At 47.7% G+C, this 17590-nt stretch overlaps 1 protein-coding gene across 1 annotated transcript in view; it reads right to left on the bottom strand.

The window, feature by feature from the left end:
• Positions 1–408: 408 nt before the first annotated feature.
• The window catches only part of Gypc (glycophorin C (Gerbich blood group)), a 35815-nt gene continuing 18633 nt past the window's right edge, over positions 409–17590 (bottom strand). The window contains exons 2-3 of the mRNA XM_060377503.1: positions 5452–5502; positions 409–2253 (exon numbers count right to left, since the gene is read on the bottom strand). Coding sequence (XP_060233486.1) covers positions 2060–2253; positions 5452–5502 — 245 coding nt within the window. The 3' untranslated portion in view covers positions 409–2059. The remainder of the gene's footprint in view (positions 2254–5451; positions 5503–17590) is intronic.

Genomic DNA, 17590 nt, shown 5'->3' with positions numbered 1-17590 from the left:
TCCTTTAAGTGTTCCTCTGGCTGACACATGTGTACAACAGCTCCATACACACACAATAAATATTAAGAAAACCCACAAATATTCTGCGAAGACACAGTTGGTCTCTGGCTAAGCCCATTTGAACATATAACATTTCTTAGCTCCCTCCCTCAGGAACCACAGTCTACCTGGCCTTGTAGAGACATTGAGATCAATTCAGCTTTGCTCATTGACACCTGACTATGCCTTTTGTTTGTTCTGTTCTACGGTTATTTTTCGAGGCTGTTGTTGTGTGGCCCAGCCTCAGGGCAGATACAGCAGCAGCCCCGTCCATAGGTGCTTTCTGAAGTTACTAGTTACTCTTGCTAATTACTCATGGCCAACTGTCAGCTGAGAAAGTTAAATAAAGAATTCCAGAAAGAAACAATCCATAGTTTAAAAAATCTTTTATTACAACTTAGTTATAATTATGCCATTTTACTGTTACTGCAGTTAATTTCTTACTGTGCCTAATTTATAAATTAAATCTTAACATAAGTGTGTGAGAAAAAGCTAAATACAAGAGGTTCAATACTGCCTTGGGTTCAAGGGTTTTAGACCAGGCTTCTCTAGATGAATGGGTGACAGCTGTAGTTAGCGTTTTACTTCATAGATGACAACACAGATATCCTCTAATCTGGGGTTGTCCAGCACTTGACAATGATAGCATCTTGTTATAATTAAATTCCTGCTTCTCTTCCCCACAACAGTCCCAGAACGTCATGCTACCTTGGCTGGTGGCCAGGCTTGACTGAGCTTGTATTCTCATTAGTCTCCTGGGGAACATGATGTGGGTCTTTTTTTTCCCTCTAGCTCGTAGGTGGAGATAGCCCAGCTGAGGGGGCTCTTGAGAGAACCTGAGTACTTCAAGGGGAAGTCTTTAAACTCAGCAATGCTGGCCTTAGAGTGTCTGCAGAGCCACTGGCAATCTTACCCGGAAGGGGTCAGTTAATTAGTTCATTTTCTTCCTGTTATTCGTTTTAAGTTAGTGACTGCCCAGGAGGTTTTTAGAGGTTGGTGCAAAGATGAATTCTCATTAGCCGACACAGGCAAGCGATGCATCTGGTCTGTTAGTGACGCTAGAACACAGCGTTTGCCTAGTATCGGATAACTCAGTTCCTGCTGGGAGTTAGGAACCAGAGGTAACACAATTTAGCATCATTTTGACTTGAAGAAATGCCAGCATTAAGGCCGGAGAGGTTAAATGCATGGCTTAAAGTCCTAGGACCAGTACAGAGGAGCTAGGACCTAAGCCCAGGACTGGAGATCTGCAATCTCTTCTTACACAAGAACATTTTCTTTAGGACTGTGGCATGATGGAGCTCATGGTTGCTGAACACAACTAAAAATTTTATTAAGAAATCAGTGCTTCAGCCAGTGGCCAGATGGCTATGTTTCCTTCTTCCATATGTTTCATATGGCTGGTGCTAGTGAGGGAAAAGGTTACTCCTTCTCCTGTTCTCTTGCCAGAACTGGACAAGCTTCACCCCACGCACACAGACACAATGTCGCACCAGCCATGGGTGGCACGTACTGTTTCCCAGACACTTAGAGTAGTGACGTCTGATACAGGATGCTCAGTTACATTGCAGATTTATTTGTAATCATTTTGAGCTGGGTTGATGGGAGACGAAGGTGCCTTTTAGTTCTGGCACTTGCTGTTCCCCCCAAATGTCAATGACTGACATCTGATGCCATCATACCCAGTCAGCTTACAGATGCCCTGCCTCTCTACTCCCGCTCCCAGGTCCGACGCCCCGTGCACACTGAGGAGGACTCTCGTGCTGGTGAGAGATGACACCCGCATTGCCCAGGAGGTTCAGCATATCCAGATGTTCTCTCTTCCTTGCAGAGTCAGTGCCAGCCTCCGGGTGGCCATTGAGTCCCTGGAAGAGCTGCTCCTGGCAGGCACCCAGTGTTCTGCTCCCCAGGAGTCTTGGGGTGCCTCCGAGGACCTCCTGGTGCTGATAATGGTGGCACACAGCGGGGGTACTGTCTCTCCTGCAGCCGGAAGCATCCTGCAGATGAAGTCTTCTACCCCTCAGATAAAGTACTCCTTGCTGTTGTCCCCGGTGTCCTGGAGGGCGGGGTCACTCTGCAGGGCTGCATCTGCGCTCTCTGCAAACTCCGTGCCTTTGGCCTCGTTGGTGTGGTAGGTGCCCTTGTGTCGGTACAGGTAGCGAAGCATGAGAAAGAGGAGGCAGACCAGGACTAAGGCCACAGCGGTGATCACAGCTGCAAGAGAGAGGCAGGACGCAGGTCAGACTGGGGCAGGGTTGCATGATGAGAGCTTCCTCTGGGCAGAGCATCACGCAGTCTTGGAGTAGAGTACCCCTGGGCACGTAGCCATGGCCAATCAGCAAAAGAATACAGGGATATCTAGGTCTATGGAACTGCTGACTTTTCCTGGTTGAGACGGGGAGAGAGGATCACAAGACTCTCACTGGGGGTAAAGAATTTCTATTGACTATCTTATGTCTATGCATGACGGAACATGCATATGATTGAAATCAGATGCATCACAGGGAAGGACATGCCTAGTACACAAAGGCTCACATAACCAGTGCCCGTCACTTAACACGAACATCCACCCAATTACTGCCCAAATGTAAGCTGAACAGGGATGACACCAGTGAACTTGCCAAACTTGACTAAAAGAAGATTTCCATGAGGCCTGAACCCCACACAAAAATCTATAGGCGACTGAAGAAAGTCAGGAGTGGGAGAGTTGGCTTTCGAGGAGGAGTACGACAACTGGCTGACTAGTGCCAGACATCCCTGCAAAAATGCACGCCGGAAGCATTATATGGACCGAACAGGTTATATTTAGGAATATATATGTATATGGAAATGTACATATGCATGAAATGAAAATTAGTAAAAATAGGAGCCATGAGTTTAAAGGATAGCGAAGAAGAGGGGTATATAGAAGGGTTTGGAGGTGGAAAAGGGGAGGGGAAAATGTTGTAATTAAATTATAATCTCAAAAAAAATTCATCCATACGACATCCCTAGCATCTAATTCCTGTTCCTCCTATATCCACAGAAGGAAGAGTCTGGCAGCAGCCAGGCCTTGTGTAAGTACTGCCCAGGGCCAACTGCTCTCTCATGGCATTCATACTCTTTCGCCCTTGTTGCTTTGCTGTTTGTGGGTGATTATTCAGTTCTTTAAACAAAAACCTGGAAATGCCCTGTCTCTACAGAGACCGGCAGTCACACAAGTACTTGTATCGTTTTGAAGCTGAAGGGCTCATAGAATGTAGGACTTCACTTTTTCAGGCAATGTTGTAATTAAATTATAATCTCTATGCCCAAATGACAAAAGTCCCAGAAAATTAGGAAGAGCTGGTTGTCCACATCGCGAAAAGACAAGGGTGACTGGGTATGCTATGATATGAGTGGGAGAGGGGCTTTCTGGAGAGCCACCTCTATCCAGCCTGCACCATTTCTTCTTTGGGAATGGGTGGTGGAGGGGGAGGATCCCTAGGTCTCCAGGAAGAGGTAGGCTTGGCCATTCAGTGGGCCATGTGCCCAGGTTCTTGCCAAGGATGTGTTAGGTCCCAGGAATCAGAGAAATAGAGCAGAAGGTCGGATTGGAGGAGTCAGACTCTTGGGGTCTGGAGAGGGAAATTCAGAAGGTTCAGCAGCAATAATCCCGTGGGAGTTGTTTCAAGTTCAGCCACTAGGTTTGCAGCTGTAGAGTCAAGCTATGCTTACTTAGCATGCGGGGTCACTAGGGAAACAACGGTGGGGAGGTAGCTTCCGTGCCTCCCTTGTACGGAACAATTTCCTAAGCGCCCTACAACTGTGGCAGGAACACGTGTGCCTGTTGATAATACTCCCTGAGAGAAGCAAGGGCTCAGGGCCCAAATGAGCGAGAGAAGGGTCAGCTGGATGAGAGCGACAGGTGTCTCTGACGGCTTCCTGTTGCTCCTTTATTTTTAGCTGAAGATGATCTCTGAGCTATGCATCAGTGATTGGGAAGACTGGATCACAAGGAAGGGAGAAGAGCAAGACACCTCCCAGGCTTGGTTGCTCTTGATCCACAAGAGGGAAGCCACTCAGGGTCCAACCTTTAGGATGGAGGTGTGAGCCAGGGTAGGGACCACCATATGAGACGAGGGAACTGTGACATCCCAGAGGTCTGGGTTAGCTTATCTACTTGTACCCCAAACCTGCTCTACACAGTTAGGTCACAGATCGGTTAGCTGCTGCTCTCCTGTTTCTAAAAATCAGGCAGCTCTCCTGCCATCTCTCCCAAATCCGGCCATGGAGAGTGGCTGAGACCCTGCTGTTCTCACAAGCAGTTGAATCTCCCCCTCCCTTTTCATCTGGGAGCAAGGCTAGCTGGTGCCTAGAACTCTCATAACCTTGGATTATAACCCTGCTTTTATCAAATACCTTCCTGCTTGGTGACTCCTAGCAGAGACTAGGTCATATGGGGTGGGACTTATCCCTACCACCTACCACACCCCACAAACCACCCTACCACCCACCACCACCCCAAACCACCCACAAACCACCTACCACCACCCCAAACTATAAAAGTCAGAAACGGCCTTTGTTTTCTAGAACTGAAGGATCTCTCGCTTCAGAATCCCTCTCGTGCAATGCAGGGCATCTCCCACCTACGTCAGGGCCTCATCATGGCTGCCGGTAACCACGGTCCTGTGACCCCCTGACCCCTGCTGTAAAGCTGCTCTGTATGGACCTTGTCCCAATTTTCTTTTCTACTAAGCTGATTTTTTAAATCATTTTTTAAAATGAATTTATAGCACAGATGACTCATTCTCCAGCCTGAGCCACTGGGGTCAGAGAGAAAGGATGTCTTGACATGTGTGTGTGGCTAGCCCCTCTTGCCCTTACTCCACCAGGCACCATATGGGACACTATCTGACAGGACTGGAGTGTTCCTTTCCGTCCTCAAGGCTCCCTCTGGGGGCAGTGAAATTGTTTTTCTTAACTTGGCATGAATCTACACACACCTCGAAGGAGGAGTCTCAGTGGAGGACTTGCCTTAACCAGACTGGCCTATGGACATATCTATGGAGCATTTTCTTGATTGCTGCTAATACTGTGGGCGGTTCCATCCCGTGGTAGGTGGGCCTGGGCTCTAGAAGAAACACAGCCTCGGAAGCTGGAAGAAGGTGCTGGTCAGGAGCTTTCATCCATACTTCCTGCCTCGGCCCCTGCTTGAGTTCATACCCTGACTTTCCTCAACAATGGACTGTGACATGGAAAAATAAGCTAAATAAACTCTTTTTTTTTTTCCTCCCCAGAGCGGCTGTTGGTCGAGGTGTTTACAGCATCAGAAGGCAAACCAGAAGAGAAGGGAAGCAGCCACGGCCGCCTCTCTTTCCACTCAGATCCTCGAGCCGGTTCTGCCTGGGACCTTTCTTGGCTGCTTAGAAGGGCACTGCCGTGCCAGCTCACCTGCAGTGATGGCAATCTCCATGATGCCGTAGGACGACCCTGGGTGAGGCTCTGTGGACAAAAGCAGAAGCCTACGGTGAGAAAGGAAGCGCACAGTCGGAAGCCCCTCTGCCCGCCCGTCCCCCGGCCACTGGTAAGCAGCCTGGTGAACTGCCCGTGAAGAGAACAGCACGGTGCACGTAGACTTCTGCCGAAGGAGGCTCACACCCAGCTCTGCCTGCTTCCTGAACCAGGCCGAGAACAGCCCACAAAGCCCAGGACACTCCAGAACCATGCCAGCCCCCCACTGAAGCCCAGTACCAAAGCCCATGCCAACGCCTTGTAGATTCCGGCTGTAGCGTAGACATCCCCCTGTCCCTGGTATAATATGGTCGCCATCTTGGAGCGGAAACTACTTTGGCTAGGTATCCAAGGTAGCTCTATGAGCAGAACAACACAGAGGTGGCTGTATTCATGTTATCAGCAATGGCACTTTTGACATCCACTAACAGGAGGGAGGGGGAAGCAGAGGTCTTAGGATCGACTGAGGTTGGAGCCTTTACTCTCTTCTGGCTCCTCCCAGCTATGAGCGATCTTTGGAGACACTAGAGTACACAGGGCACAGAAGGTTAGCGACAAGACGACTTCATGATACAGCTTCTGTGAGTTCAGCATACGAGATGAGATGTGGAACCCTGTGGTGATGCAATTGTGTGTGTGTGTGTGTCTGTGTGCATGTCTGTGTGTGGAGGCCAGAGCTCACTCTGGATGACTTTAATTCTTAGTTTTGAGACTGCATCTCTGCCTCACAGAACCTGGAGCTCACTGGACCGGCGCTGACCACTTGGCTACACGGTTCCTCTCTACTCTGCCTTCTGGAGTCAGGATTGCAGATGAACCCCACCACACCTGTTTCACATGGCTTCTATGGGTGCAAACGCAGGTCCCCATGCTTGCACAGCAGGCGCTTGGCCAGCTGAGCCATCTCCCCAGCCTCTGATGTGCTGATTTTGGGTTATTCACACTCCTGTAAGTAAGATTTCGCCCTAAGTGAGCCCTCCAGACTCTAGGTGAGCCCCCCAAAGTTCCAGCTTGGCCAAGTTGGACTTTGATGCAACCATTACTTGCCTGCCGTCGGAGCCATGTCTGGGGCAAACGGACAATTGTTCATGTCCTCCGGGAAAATAAATGCAACACTACTGTACCAAGCACAGAGGCGCACACTGGCTAGACACTCTCTGGGTTATCTGTGGTGGAATGAAGCCTGCACCACTGTGTTTGACACGGGCCATCTGACGGTCTGCTCATGCCAAGTGTGGCTTTGCTATCGCCTCACACCCACAACAGTCTTCCTGAGAGATGCGGCTGAATGCTGGCGCTCAGGCAGGTGAGGTGCCTGTGGCCACACAGCTTGTTCAGTGGCAGGCTGGGGCTTCATTATTTATTTCAGGTGCGCTTTCTTTCAACCTTTCCCTGAGCACTCTACTCTCCCCAAGCTTTGTATTAATTGTAGTACAGTACAGTACAGTATGGCATAGTATACAGTTATCATTAACTGTAGTATAGTATAGTACACAATTAACTTGTATAGTCTTTGTATTAACTGTCCAGTGGGCAAGGCCCATCTTACGGAGCTAGCCAAGTTACTGAAGTTGCCGTGAGCAGCTTTTCTGCAGCTTTTAGATCTGGAGCAAGGGAACTTCCTTTAGTTGTACCTCCGATATCTCCTCTCCTCCGAGACACAGTACAATGAGATCTTTCTTCCCAGGGCAGTAACCGTGTCTGTGCCTCGATCTGATAAGACACTGGCTGCTGGAGTCTGGAGGAGGCAGTGGGTAGGAGAGAGTCAGGAGATAGCAGCCTGGGGTCAGCAGTGAACTCCAGTGTGGGAGCATAAAACCAGGCACCACAGATATTAAGTTAGCAGATGGACACAGTAGGTACCCACCCAGGCAATAGGGCAGGGCTTACTGGAACCAGTATCTGGGCTTTAGGTTTGCTTCCAAGCTCCATGGCTCACAAGCAAGAAGAGGCAAGTTCAACTGGAGGCTTATGGTTGAATACAGAGCACAGAGTAGGTTCTGAATAAATATCCACCCAACACATGAACAAATCCATCTACACACGAGCGAATGGTATTAGTAGCTGGATTTTGGACCATTCCTGACCACCAGTGCCTTATAGATTAGTAAGAAAGAAGAGCAGCATTTGCTTAAGGCAGCACAGTTGGTTAAGAAGCTCAAAGACCCAGGGCATCTTCAACGCTAGGCAAATGCCCTAACACCGAGAGGTGTCTCCTGGCTAACTTCCTCTTAAGAAAGAATTAGGGGTCAGGTGTGGTGGCACACCTTCGATTGCAGCACTCTGGCAGCAGAGGCAGGTAACTCAGTGAGTTCAAGGCCCCAGGTTTAAGGTCACCCAGGTTTAAGAGTTGCATAGTGAGACTTGTCTCAAAAAGAAAAAAAAGAATTAGTAATTTATTTTTTTCTGTGTAGGAAGGGATCACTGTTCTCAGCACTTAGCAGGCTTTAACTCATGTCAGTCCCAGTGAGTGCTTATTACTTTCATTTAATGGATTTGGAAGTCTGCCCCCCCACCCCAAGTGTGTCTACCCTGGGTCAAACAGCTTACTCATGAGAGGCAGAAGTTGTTAATTTCAGGATGGCTCAATGGCTAACAATGCTTTTTGCATAAGCATAGGGACGTGAGTTCAAATCCTCAGTACCTATTTGAAAAGCTGGGTGGGGCTGCACGAATGTGTAACCCCAGTGCTGGGGGAGGGGTAGAAGCTGGAACATTGCTGGATTTGCTGGCTACTAGCCTAGCCCCAGATTCAGTGAGAGATTCTGTCTTAAGAGAATAAGACAGTGATGTTTCAGGGTATTTGATCCCATTGTGAACCCTGAGATATTGTGAACTGTAACAACCTTTTTCTTGCATGGCATGGCTCAGCCCTAGCACATACCTTTAATCCAAGAGCTAAATAAAGTCAACTGTGGGTCAAGAGTCAGAGCAACCAACCAGCTGACAGGGATTAAACAGAAAGGAGAGGCATTGAGAGAAGGGTATTTAAGACAGTGAGGAGAAGAAGGGACTTTCTGGATTTTGGCTTTTAGCTTTTGGTTTTTTTCTCTGGGATATGAGCTGAGTAGGAGGGGATTTTTCCTTCTGGGATGTTGGCTGAGTAGGAAGGTCAGCTGGGTGCTTTCTCTGCCTCTCTGAGCTAGAAGACTTTCACCCCAACAGCTGACTCCTGAGTCTTCATTGGTATAATTGAACAACTGGGACTTTCTTTCTTTCTCTCTCTCTCCCTTCCTCCCTCCCTCCCTCCCTCCTTTCTTTCTTTCTTTCTTTCCTTTTCTGTATTTAAAACAATGCAGTGATACAGCAGGAACCCAAAGACATACTCTGGCCACACACACACACACACACACACACACTCACACACACACACACACTTTAGTCTCGGGAAAGCCTGGAGCCCATTGTAGGACACTGGCCAGTGGAAAGCCTTGGTATTCTGGCTTTCAGATGAGGTGTGTGGTGCTTTGAATGAGTTGGTCCCTGTCTTAGGGTTTCTATCCCTGTAATAAGGCATCACAACTAAAAGCAACTTGAGGAGGAAAGGGGTTCTTTGGCTTCCACAGCGCTAGTCATAGTCCACTGAGGAAAGTCCAGGCGGGAACTCAAGACAGGTACCTGAGGAATACTGCTGAAAGAACACTGCTTACTGGCTTGCACATCATGGCTTTCTCAGCCTGCTTTCCTGTACAGTTCAGAGTCATCTGCCCAAAGGTGGCACTGAGGACAATGACTTAGACCCCTTCGCATCAATTACTAATCAAGAAATGTTCTACAGACTTGCCCACAGGTAATCTGATGGCGGTGTCTTGTCAGTTGGAGTTAGATCAACAGCCCACTGCTTGTGCTTGCCTACTCTAACTTGAGCAGCTTGGCACATCTGTGAGGTATTTTCTTAATCAGATCAGGCAGGAAGACCCACATTAAATCTGCTCTACACTATGTAGTGGCTGCCCAGACAAAAGGACACAGAAGAAGGAAATTAAGCCTTTCACTGGCTTGCCACCACTGCTGTTTATCCTTTGCTCCAAGTCTATCCTGTTGCTGCAGCATCCTTCGTCCATACTAGGACCTTCTTCTTTGGGACTACAATATAAACACCAGCAGCTCTACAGGGATAGTCCAGCTCTCCAGCGCCAGACTGGAACTTCCAAGATACTTGGTCCCATGGATTGACAACTACAGGACTCTCAGCCTCTTCAGTGTGAGGCAGTGAGTACTGGGATTACCTGGACCACATCCTATGAGACAATCTAAAAAATCCCCTTTTAATATGCATATTCATTCTATCAGTCCAGTTCTTTTAGAGAGCCCTGACTGATACAGACAGCTAATGCTACAAAAATTAATTGTGACCCTCTCTTGAGGGATGTGAGAGACTTGGGAATAGTCTTACTTTCTGTGCATCTTTGAGAAGCCCCGCACTCAGGCTCGCAGGCATGCCTTCTTTCTCCATGAGCACCCCTTTTCCTTTAACCTCTATGCTCAAGCCTATACTGAGATGTCTTTAATGAATTCTCCTCTTCGTTATCCCAGCTGCTCTTGAAATTCTTTTCAGTGTCAATGCTGTGAACACTGATTTGACCTTAATCAAGGAGCAGAAAAATCTAGGGGATCTCCTTAGGTGGTCAAGGGGGGACAGTGTGAAACTATGTCGCTGTTCCTCACTGTTTCACCAGGACAGTCTGTTGGGTTATAGACAGGAAAGGAAGAGAGTAGTGTTTTCATCATCTATGAAGGGAAAGAGTTACATACTCTTGGATCTTGGTGTCCTTCTTCAGTGCCCACTGGAGGTAGAATCCACACCCTGGGGCAGTATGAAACATTGTTCCTGTCAGCGTTCTTTTCTTTCCTTCTCTGCAGGGCAGAGGTAGAAGGTCCTGAACAGCAGGTAGTCATGAGACTGAGGGAGATACTTCTCACTCTCAAATTCAAGAGTGCAGGCATAAAAATGACCTGGGGGCAGGGCTGGAGAGCCACAGATCACTGCTGGCAGGATCCTTACTTGGGTCTGCTGTTGGTTTCTTATTTGAGATAAGTATTCATGTCCTCCCAAGAGAGTGTCACACAATCACATGCATGTATGCGCACCTTCCACATGAACATACACATATGCACAGACACACAAAAATAAAGTGTGTGTGTGTGTGTGTGTGTGTGTGTGTGTGTGAATGCATGAGACTGTAGGTACTTGCAGAGGCTGTGAAGACAGCTCTCCTGGAGCTGGAGCTATAGGTGGTTGTGAGCTAAAGGGGTCCTGGAAACCAAACTCAGGTCTTCTGCAAGGGCAATACATGTTCCAGATCCCCAGGTCACCATGTGCTACTTTTAAGGTAGCACATGAAATGGGGATAAATTCTTGGAACTGGCTATCATAACAGGATCTTGAAAGCTGCTGACTAAAGATCCCAGCCTACCTTCCTCTGTGGCCCCGTATCACCTCATCCAGTGCCTCCAGACCATGGCCAACTACTGTTGGACAGCGGGTGCTTGGCCACCACCTCTAATGGCCCCTCCATGTGTTCATACAGCCTTGGTACATCAGTGTAAGGAGCTGCTTAGAACAGACATTCTCCCTTCCCATGGGGAAACAGTGAAGGAATGTTGGGTTGCTCCTTTTACCCTTTCCTTGGCTTCAGGTGTGGACTGAAGAGCATGAACTATGGCTGGTGTCCAAACACACATGGATACAACCTTCCTCGGGGGAAGAAAGGTCAGCTGTGCTCTCTCAAGGAAGCACGTTTGGATTTACAAGCTGCTGCCTCCCAGGCTCTCTGTCTGTGGAACCTTGAGATTATCACTGGTGTCACATTCAGCTGGTTTCTCAGTGATCTTGGCTTTGCTATCTCTCTAGAGGCTCTGGAAATGTTCCCTCACTCCTGGATTAGTTAGTAGACCTCTGTCTACAACTCTAAGAGGGAAGGTCCAGCTGACTCTCTTATTTAAGGCTCAGAGCAGAAAACTTGGTGCTGAAGCTTATAAATGCAGTGTTTCCTTTTGACTTCTTGCCTAATCTTTTCCCTTTATCGCCATCTGTGAGGCCATCTTCAAACTTTCCATCTTTATCTGTATCTCTTGCTTCCTCTTCCAAAGTCACTAACTCTTCAGTGACTTTGTCTCACTTTTTGGTCGGCATGCTTTTCTTCTTCTTTTCTTTCTTTCTTTCTTTCTTTCTTTCTTTCTTTCTTTCTTTCTTTCTTTCTTTCTTTCTTTCTTCTTCTTGCTCTTCTTCTTCTTGTTGTTCTTCTTCATCTTCTTCTTCTGCATGTGTATGTGTGTGCACTGTGCATGTATGTGGGTATGGTGCCTGCAGTGGCACCTGCCCCTCCCCCGTGTATGTGTGTGTGTGTATTTAGAGGACCGTTCAGTCTCCATTTTAATTATAGAGGCAGAGTACATTACAGAACCCAGAGCTTTCTGAGTCCAACTACTCTAAGTAACCACCTAGCCACCAGTGCATCCAAGATGCTGGGATTACAGGTGCTCAGCTACCTACCTGCTCAGCTTTTGTGTGAGTTCTGGGGATCCAAATTCCCTACTGCTTGCTCAGCAAGCACTTTATCAACGGAGCCATCTCCTCAGTTCATGACCTCCAAACTTTTTACTGTATGATAGAATTAGGGCCCTAGGAAAGCGGCTTTCTGGGAGTTCCTCCATGATGAGATTCTGTGACGATAGCCCCTAGACCCTAAGCTACATGCGATAGAAGTGAGAAAACAGAAGGTATGGCAGTGACCTGGGGCCAGGTTGGCTGTGTCACTGGGCTGGAGGTGCCTATGGGACCAAGGAGGAGGATAAGGTAGAGTTAGCTGAGTGGTTGAAGTCAAATAGAAGGTGTCTTGTGATGAAGTAATGCTGCCTGTGTGTGCTTACGGGGGTCACATGTGGAAGAGACAACAGCCTTAGGGAGCCACTTTGTGCTTGGTGGAAGGATGGCACCAAACTTCAAAGATACCAGGAAGAGCTAGAAGGGGTCCCGGCGCTGTCAAGAGATGTAAGTATGGGGGTGGTCACATGACCACTTGTGTCCTTATAAGAGTCCAGGATTCCTTGGGCAGAATCAGGGAAAGTTATGCTGAAGGAGAGGCTGAGTTAAGACTTAGATGTGGCCACAGTGGTGCCCGTGGGCAGGATACTGGGGGTATATGAGTCACTGGGCATGGAACTGCATAAAACCACATGAAGACGTGTAGGTATAGGAGGTAGCCTGGGGGGTGGTACCTGGATATTTCTAGCGACTGTTCAGGAAGCTTGCTCTGCCCTTGCCCCTCAGCTTCCTCACCACACCCCACTCAGGTGCAGGACCAGACCCTTTGTTTCTTCAGGGGCGAAAGTCAAGTGTCTTCCAGAGGAGTCCAGATGTTGTCTGAGAAGCTAGCTGTTCATCCCTGGCCTCGCTACCTTCTGATGAGTGACAGGCCAAATTTGGATGGATGAGTGACTGTGTCTTTTGCTGAAGACATAGTCCAAGTTCTACTGCCAGCCTTTGGAGTGGTTTGTACCCCTTGTTCCTCCTTTTAGGTAAGAATCCTCTGCTTTTGCCTTTCCGCCCCATCTTCTGTGGGTGGCAACTGAGCTAGGTGGTCTGACTGTAAGTGAGCCCTGGGCAGGCAAGAGTCCCTGTGTCATCTATGAAGACCCTGCCCCCAATGTTTCATGGTATTTTTATGTGTTAACTTTCAGCTGAAAAGTCAAAATTTTAAATAACCTAACAATAATCACGACCCAAAGAGGTCAGCGAGGCAATAAATCTATGTGACAGATCAGAAACTGAACTAGACGACTGATAATCTCAGCTGACTTGACATTAAGTAGAGGGTATGTGCTGATAATGAAGGAGAAACCAAATGATGTGCAGCAGGGGAAGAAAACGCTCACAGCTAAAAGACTCCCGTGAAGTCCCTGTTATAAACATGCAGCTGAAAATAAGGAAGAAGAGTGAACCACAATTGGTTTAGAAAGCAAATTTAAACTTTTATCTAATAAGAATTCAGAATCTATATGAAGAAAATTATACTGACAAACACCAAAGAATCACATGGATAGACAAACTCGCTTGTGGCCAGGCTGAATGTTTAAAACAGAGCATTCTTCTAATATTAATTTTTGAGTTTTGACAAAATTCCCCACCAGAATTTCAAGGGAGATTTTGCTCCCATCCTAGCAGTGACCTCCAAGTGGCATCTCACCTCTTCAGAGATAATAAGATTCTGGATAAAGTCAAGGGTAATTCTCAGTGGTGAAATAGATAAAGCAGATTTTTTAAGGAAAGCTTTCACAAAAAGAAACCACTCGAGTTGGTTTTCCATTTCTTACAGCTTCTATCCTGAGGAAAGACCAAAAGCATAGTTGAACCGCTGCAGAAACTGTGGTGCAGTCAGTTCTAGCACACATAACCACCAGAAAGGAGATATTCAAAGAGGGAGAACCCTAAATTCTGTTTTAAAGTTCTGTCTGAATCACTGGCTGGTCACCACACCATCCTTCTGTGGGACAAACTGGCCATGGCTTGCAGTGGTTTGAATGAGAATGTCCCCTTCGGCTCATATGTTTGAACACTCAGGCCCTGGTTGGTGGAACTGTTTGGGAAGGGTTCGGAGGTGTGGTTTTGTTGGATGAGGTGTGTTACAGGGGGCAGGCTTTGAGGCTTAAAAATTCTCATGCCATTCCCAGTGTGTTTCTCCCTCTGCGTCCTATTTGCGGATCAAGATGTAAGCTCTCAGCTGTTCCTGCCACTATGGTTCTGCTCTGAAACTGTCCGTCCTAAACTAAACATCTTTTATAAGTTGCCTTGGACATGATGCTTTATTACAATAATGGAAACGTAACTGAGACAAGGCTGGTAGTGATAAAAGAGGTGAAGCAAAATAGGAAGTTAAAGGCTTACGTGGGAATGGAGAAGAGTTGGGGTGAGTTCACCAAAGCTACAGATGTGTGAAAAAGTCGTATGGGAACTCACTACTTTGTAAGCTAATCTATATGCAAATGGACTGAAGATACCCTGCACGAGTGAACAGTGCTGCTTCCAGAAGACATGGGTTATTAAAAGAAACTTCAGTGTCGGTCGTGAGATATTTGTCTGACTGTTCATCAGGAAAGCTACAGAGCTCCACAAGCTGACACAGAATACTGGAATTTTTCTGGGTGGCCCGCCACAACCAGATGGTAAGAGGCCACGAGAGGGTGGGAATCACTGGGTCCCTGTGTCTCTCATCACAGAAATTACCATTTTCCGCTCTTACCATTAATTTGCCTTCAAATTGGCTTATTGAGGGCGGGCAGAGCCTGGCTTATTAGAACTGTCAGGACACAGTCTCTGATCCCAGTAACTACTGCAGCAAGCCTTTGAAGGTTATGGCCAGCACTTATTCCCCTCTATCCTCAAGTTCCTTAACCTCTACCTCACTTGTTTGCTGCTACCCTGCCTCACGACCATGGACTGCTCCCTCTGAAACCATGTGGGGAAATAAACCTTGCACCCCTTAAGTTGTGTCTGTCTGACATTTTGTCACGGGGAGAGGTGAGAGTAATGAATACACAGACATTTAAGAAGGGAAAGCCCTTGGTGAGCTTCCTGTGCAAACCCGGGCCACAAACCACAGCTTGCAGTGACTCGTTTCTATCAAACCCTTTGCAGGGGTGGAGGAGGTGACTTAGTTGGTAAAACTTGCCTGGCAAATGTAAGGACCTAAGTTCAAGCACCAGAATCTATGTTTAAAAGAACAAAGAGAAGAGATCCATACGCACACCTGTAACTTTGACACAGGGATCCCTGGGGTTCACTGGCCAGCCAGCCTAGCCTACTGGTTAGGTTCCAGGCCAGTAAGACCCATTCGTAAACAAAGCTGCTTCCTGCAGAATGACACCTGCTGTATAACTTCTACTACGTATCTAGATTCTCTAAACCGTGGGTCCACAGAGGTACAGTAAGCTTCCAGTCACACAAGAGGCTATTGTTTATTAAGTTTCTGGCCTGAACCCATGGACAGAGGCTGAGGGTTATGTCCTCCTCACACATGTGTATCCATGTGTACTTTGCATGTGCTCATGTATATGACTCAAGTGCAGATTGGCAGGCCCTGTGCAGCCCCGAGTCGCATCACACAGATGCCTAAGTCCCTGCTTCCCCACTGGCCCTTGCGTCCACATGCTGGCCACCTCTCTAAAGGACTTAATTCACTTAAGAATATAATTGCCACATTTGGCTAAGGCCGAGGATCTGGCTTGCTTCCATGTATGTGGACCTATCTGCATTGCCCACATGGCATGCTGGGGTTGGCTACCCAGAGGCTATTTAAGCTGTGAGCTGGCTTTCCCCAGGGTCAGATGATTGTTCAAGGTTCCTGAATAAACTGCATTGAAAAAAAAAAGAATATAATTGCCTTTTCAGTATAATTAGGTACCTAACTATGAGACTCGATGTCCTCAATCAGATTACAAGTGTCAATAATAATGACTTGGTTAGCCATGCTAACTCCAGGAGGCTCACTTGTCTCCACACGGATGGGAAGGTGTTCTTTCCTTCCTGGAGAGCAAGAGATTCCGCATCCATAACAAGCAGGACAGTTGGGTAGGAGGAGGTGGAAAGGAGTTTTACAACCTTCTCTTGGATAGTCTCTTTGTGTGTAGGTGTGGGCGTGCATGTGTGTGGGTTACAGGCCAGCGGTCACTCTCTGGTTTTATTCCTCAGGACACTGTCCATCTTGACTTCTAAGGCAAGGTCTCTCACTGATATGTAGGGCTCTCCAATGAGCTAGGAATCCTCAGGTATTCTACTGTCTCTACTCCCCCATGCTGGACTTTTAAGAGCAAACTAATCCTGCTGGTTTTTCTATGTGGGTTGTGGGGATCAGACTCAGGTCCTCAAGCCCCCATAGTGAGCACTTGGCTAACTGTTACCTCCCTTGTCATTGGATGGCATCATGATTTGCGGCTGAGTTTCCACAGTCCAAGGCAAACAGCAGAGTTCTGACAGGTGACAGGTGGGGTGAGCAAAGGCGGGGGGGGCGGGGTGCCCAGACAGCTGAATGCAGAGTGTGGCCCAAAAGAGGAAAGTGTATGGGGAAAGCATCCTGGAGGGAAGGGAAGGCAGGGGAGCAGGAAGTGGGTGTCCTTCCTGTCCTTTCTGCAACATTGCTCTTCCTCTCGATACCGGGAAGCTCTGCACGAGTTTCAGGGCTACAGAACTGGTGCCGACTACACAGAGGAGAACCTTTCTTTTAAGGCTGTGGCCAGACTTGCAGAAAACCATAGTGATAAGGATCAGGTGGGAGTGATACACAGTTCCTGACTCCACAAACTTCTTAGATCTCCACACACTGGATGTAAATTTCTCAGATAACTAAAGTTCCTAAATTGAGCTTAACTTTCTTAAAAGATGCTAGGGAAAGCCTCCAGAACCTTAGGGTATTTTAGAGCCAAATTTTCAAGCTGGACATTCTTTCTGCAAAATCCCAATGCTCTCTATCACATAGGCTTCTCTGAGCGACACTGCAGTTTGACTCCTTGAATGCTGGACTTGTATTTGAAAAGGGTATGCTGTAAGGCAGAGTGCATTTGCGTTTAAATATTGGGAACATACTGCCTGGGAAAAGGTAATATGCAAATGATGCAACATACAAATAAAACAAAACTACTCTTTCCTAAAGTAACCTCACAGCTCAAGAGGTCACCGAAGCGGGTGACACAGGGGCCCTGGAATTCGGTGTCAGAGATTTGGCAGGAGTCCTGACTCCCTAACCATCCCCAGCTACATGGGCTCTGCTCTGTACAGAAGGACATGGGAATATCCTGGATGGCTCCCTAGGGTGACGCTTCCTACATGAGAGCTCTCTGTTATTATCCTCGTGTGTGCACATGTGGTCATAAGCATATCCACACGTGTGTGCACACGGAGCCTCAGAAAGCAGAAGCCTGGACCTCTGCTGTGGAGGAGGATGGGCTGCAGAAGGCTCAGGACAAGTGCTTACTTATCATCAGGACCAGTTGGGTTTCCTGAGTGTTTCCCATGGTGCTGCTTACCATTCGTTGCCCCCTCCAAATCCTGTTGGCTAGGTATCAGGGCAGGAAAAGCACTCCA

The sequence above is a fragment of the Meriones unguiculatus genome, chromosome 2 (assembly GCF_030254825.1).
Source record: "Meriones unguiculatus strain TT.TT164.6M chromosome 2, Bangor_MerUng_6.1, whole genome shotgun sequence".
NCBI classification, from domain to species: Eukaryota; Metazoa; Chordata; class Mammalia; order Rodentia; family Muridae; genus Meriones; species Meriones unguiculatus.
This window is presented reverse-complemented; position numbering and strand designations above follow the sequence as displayed.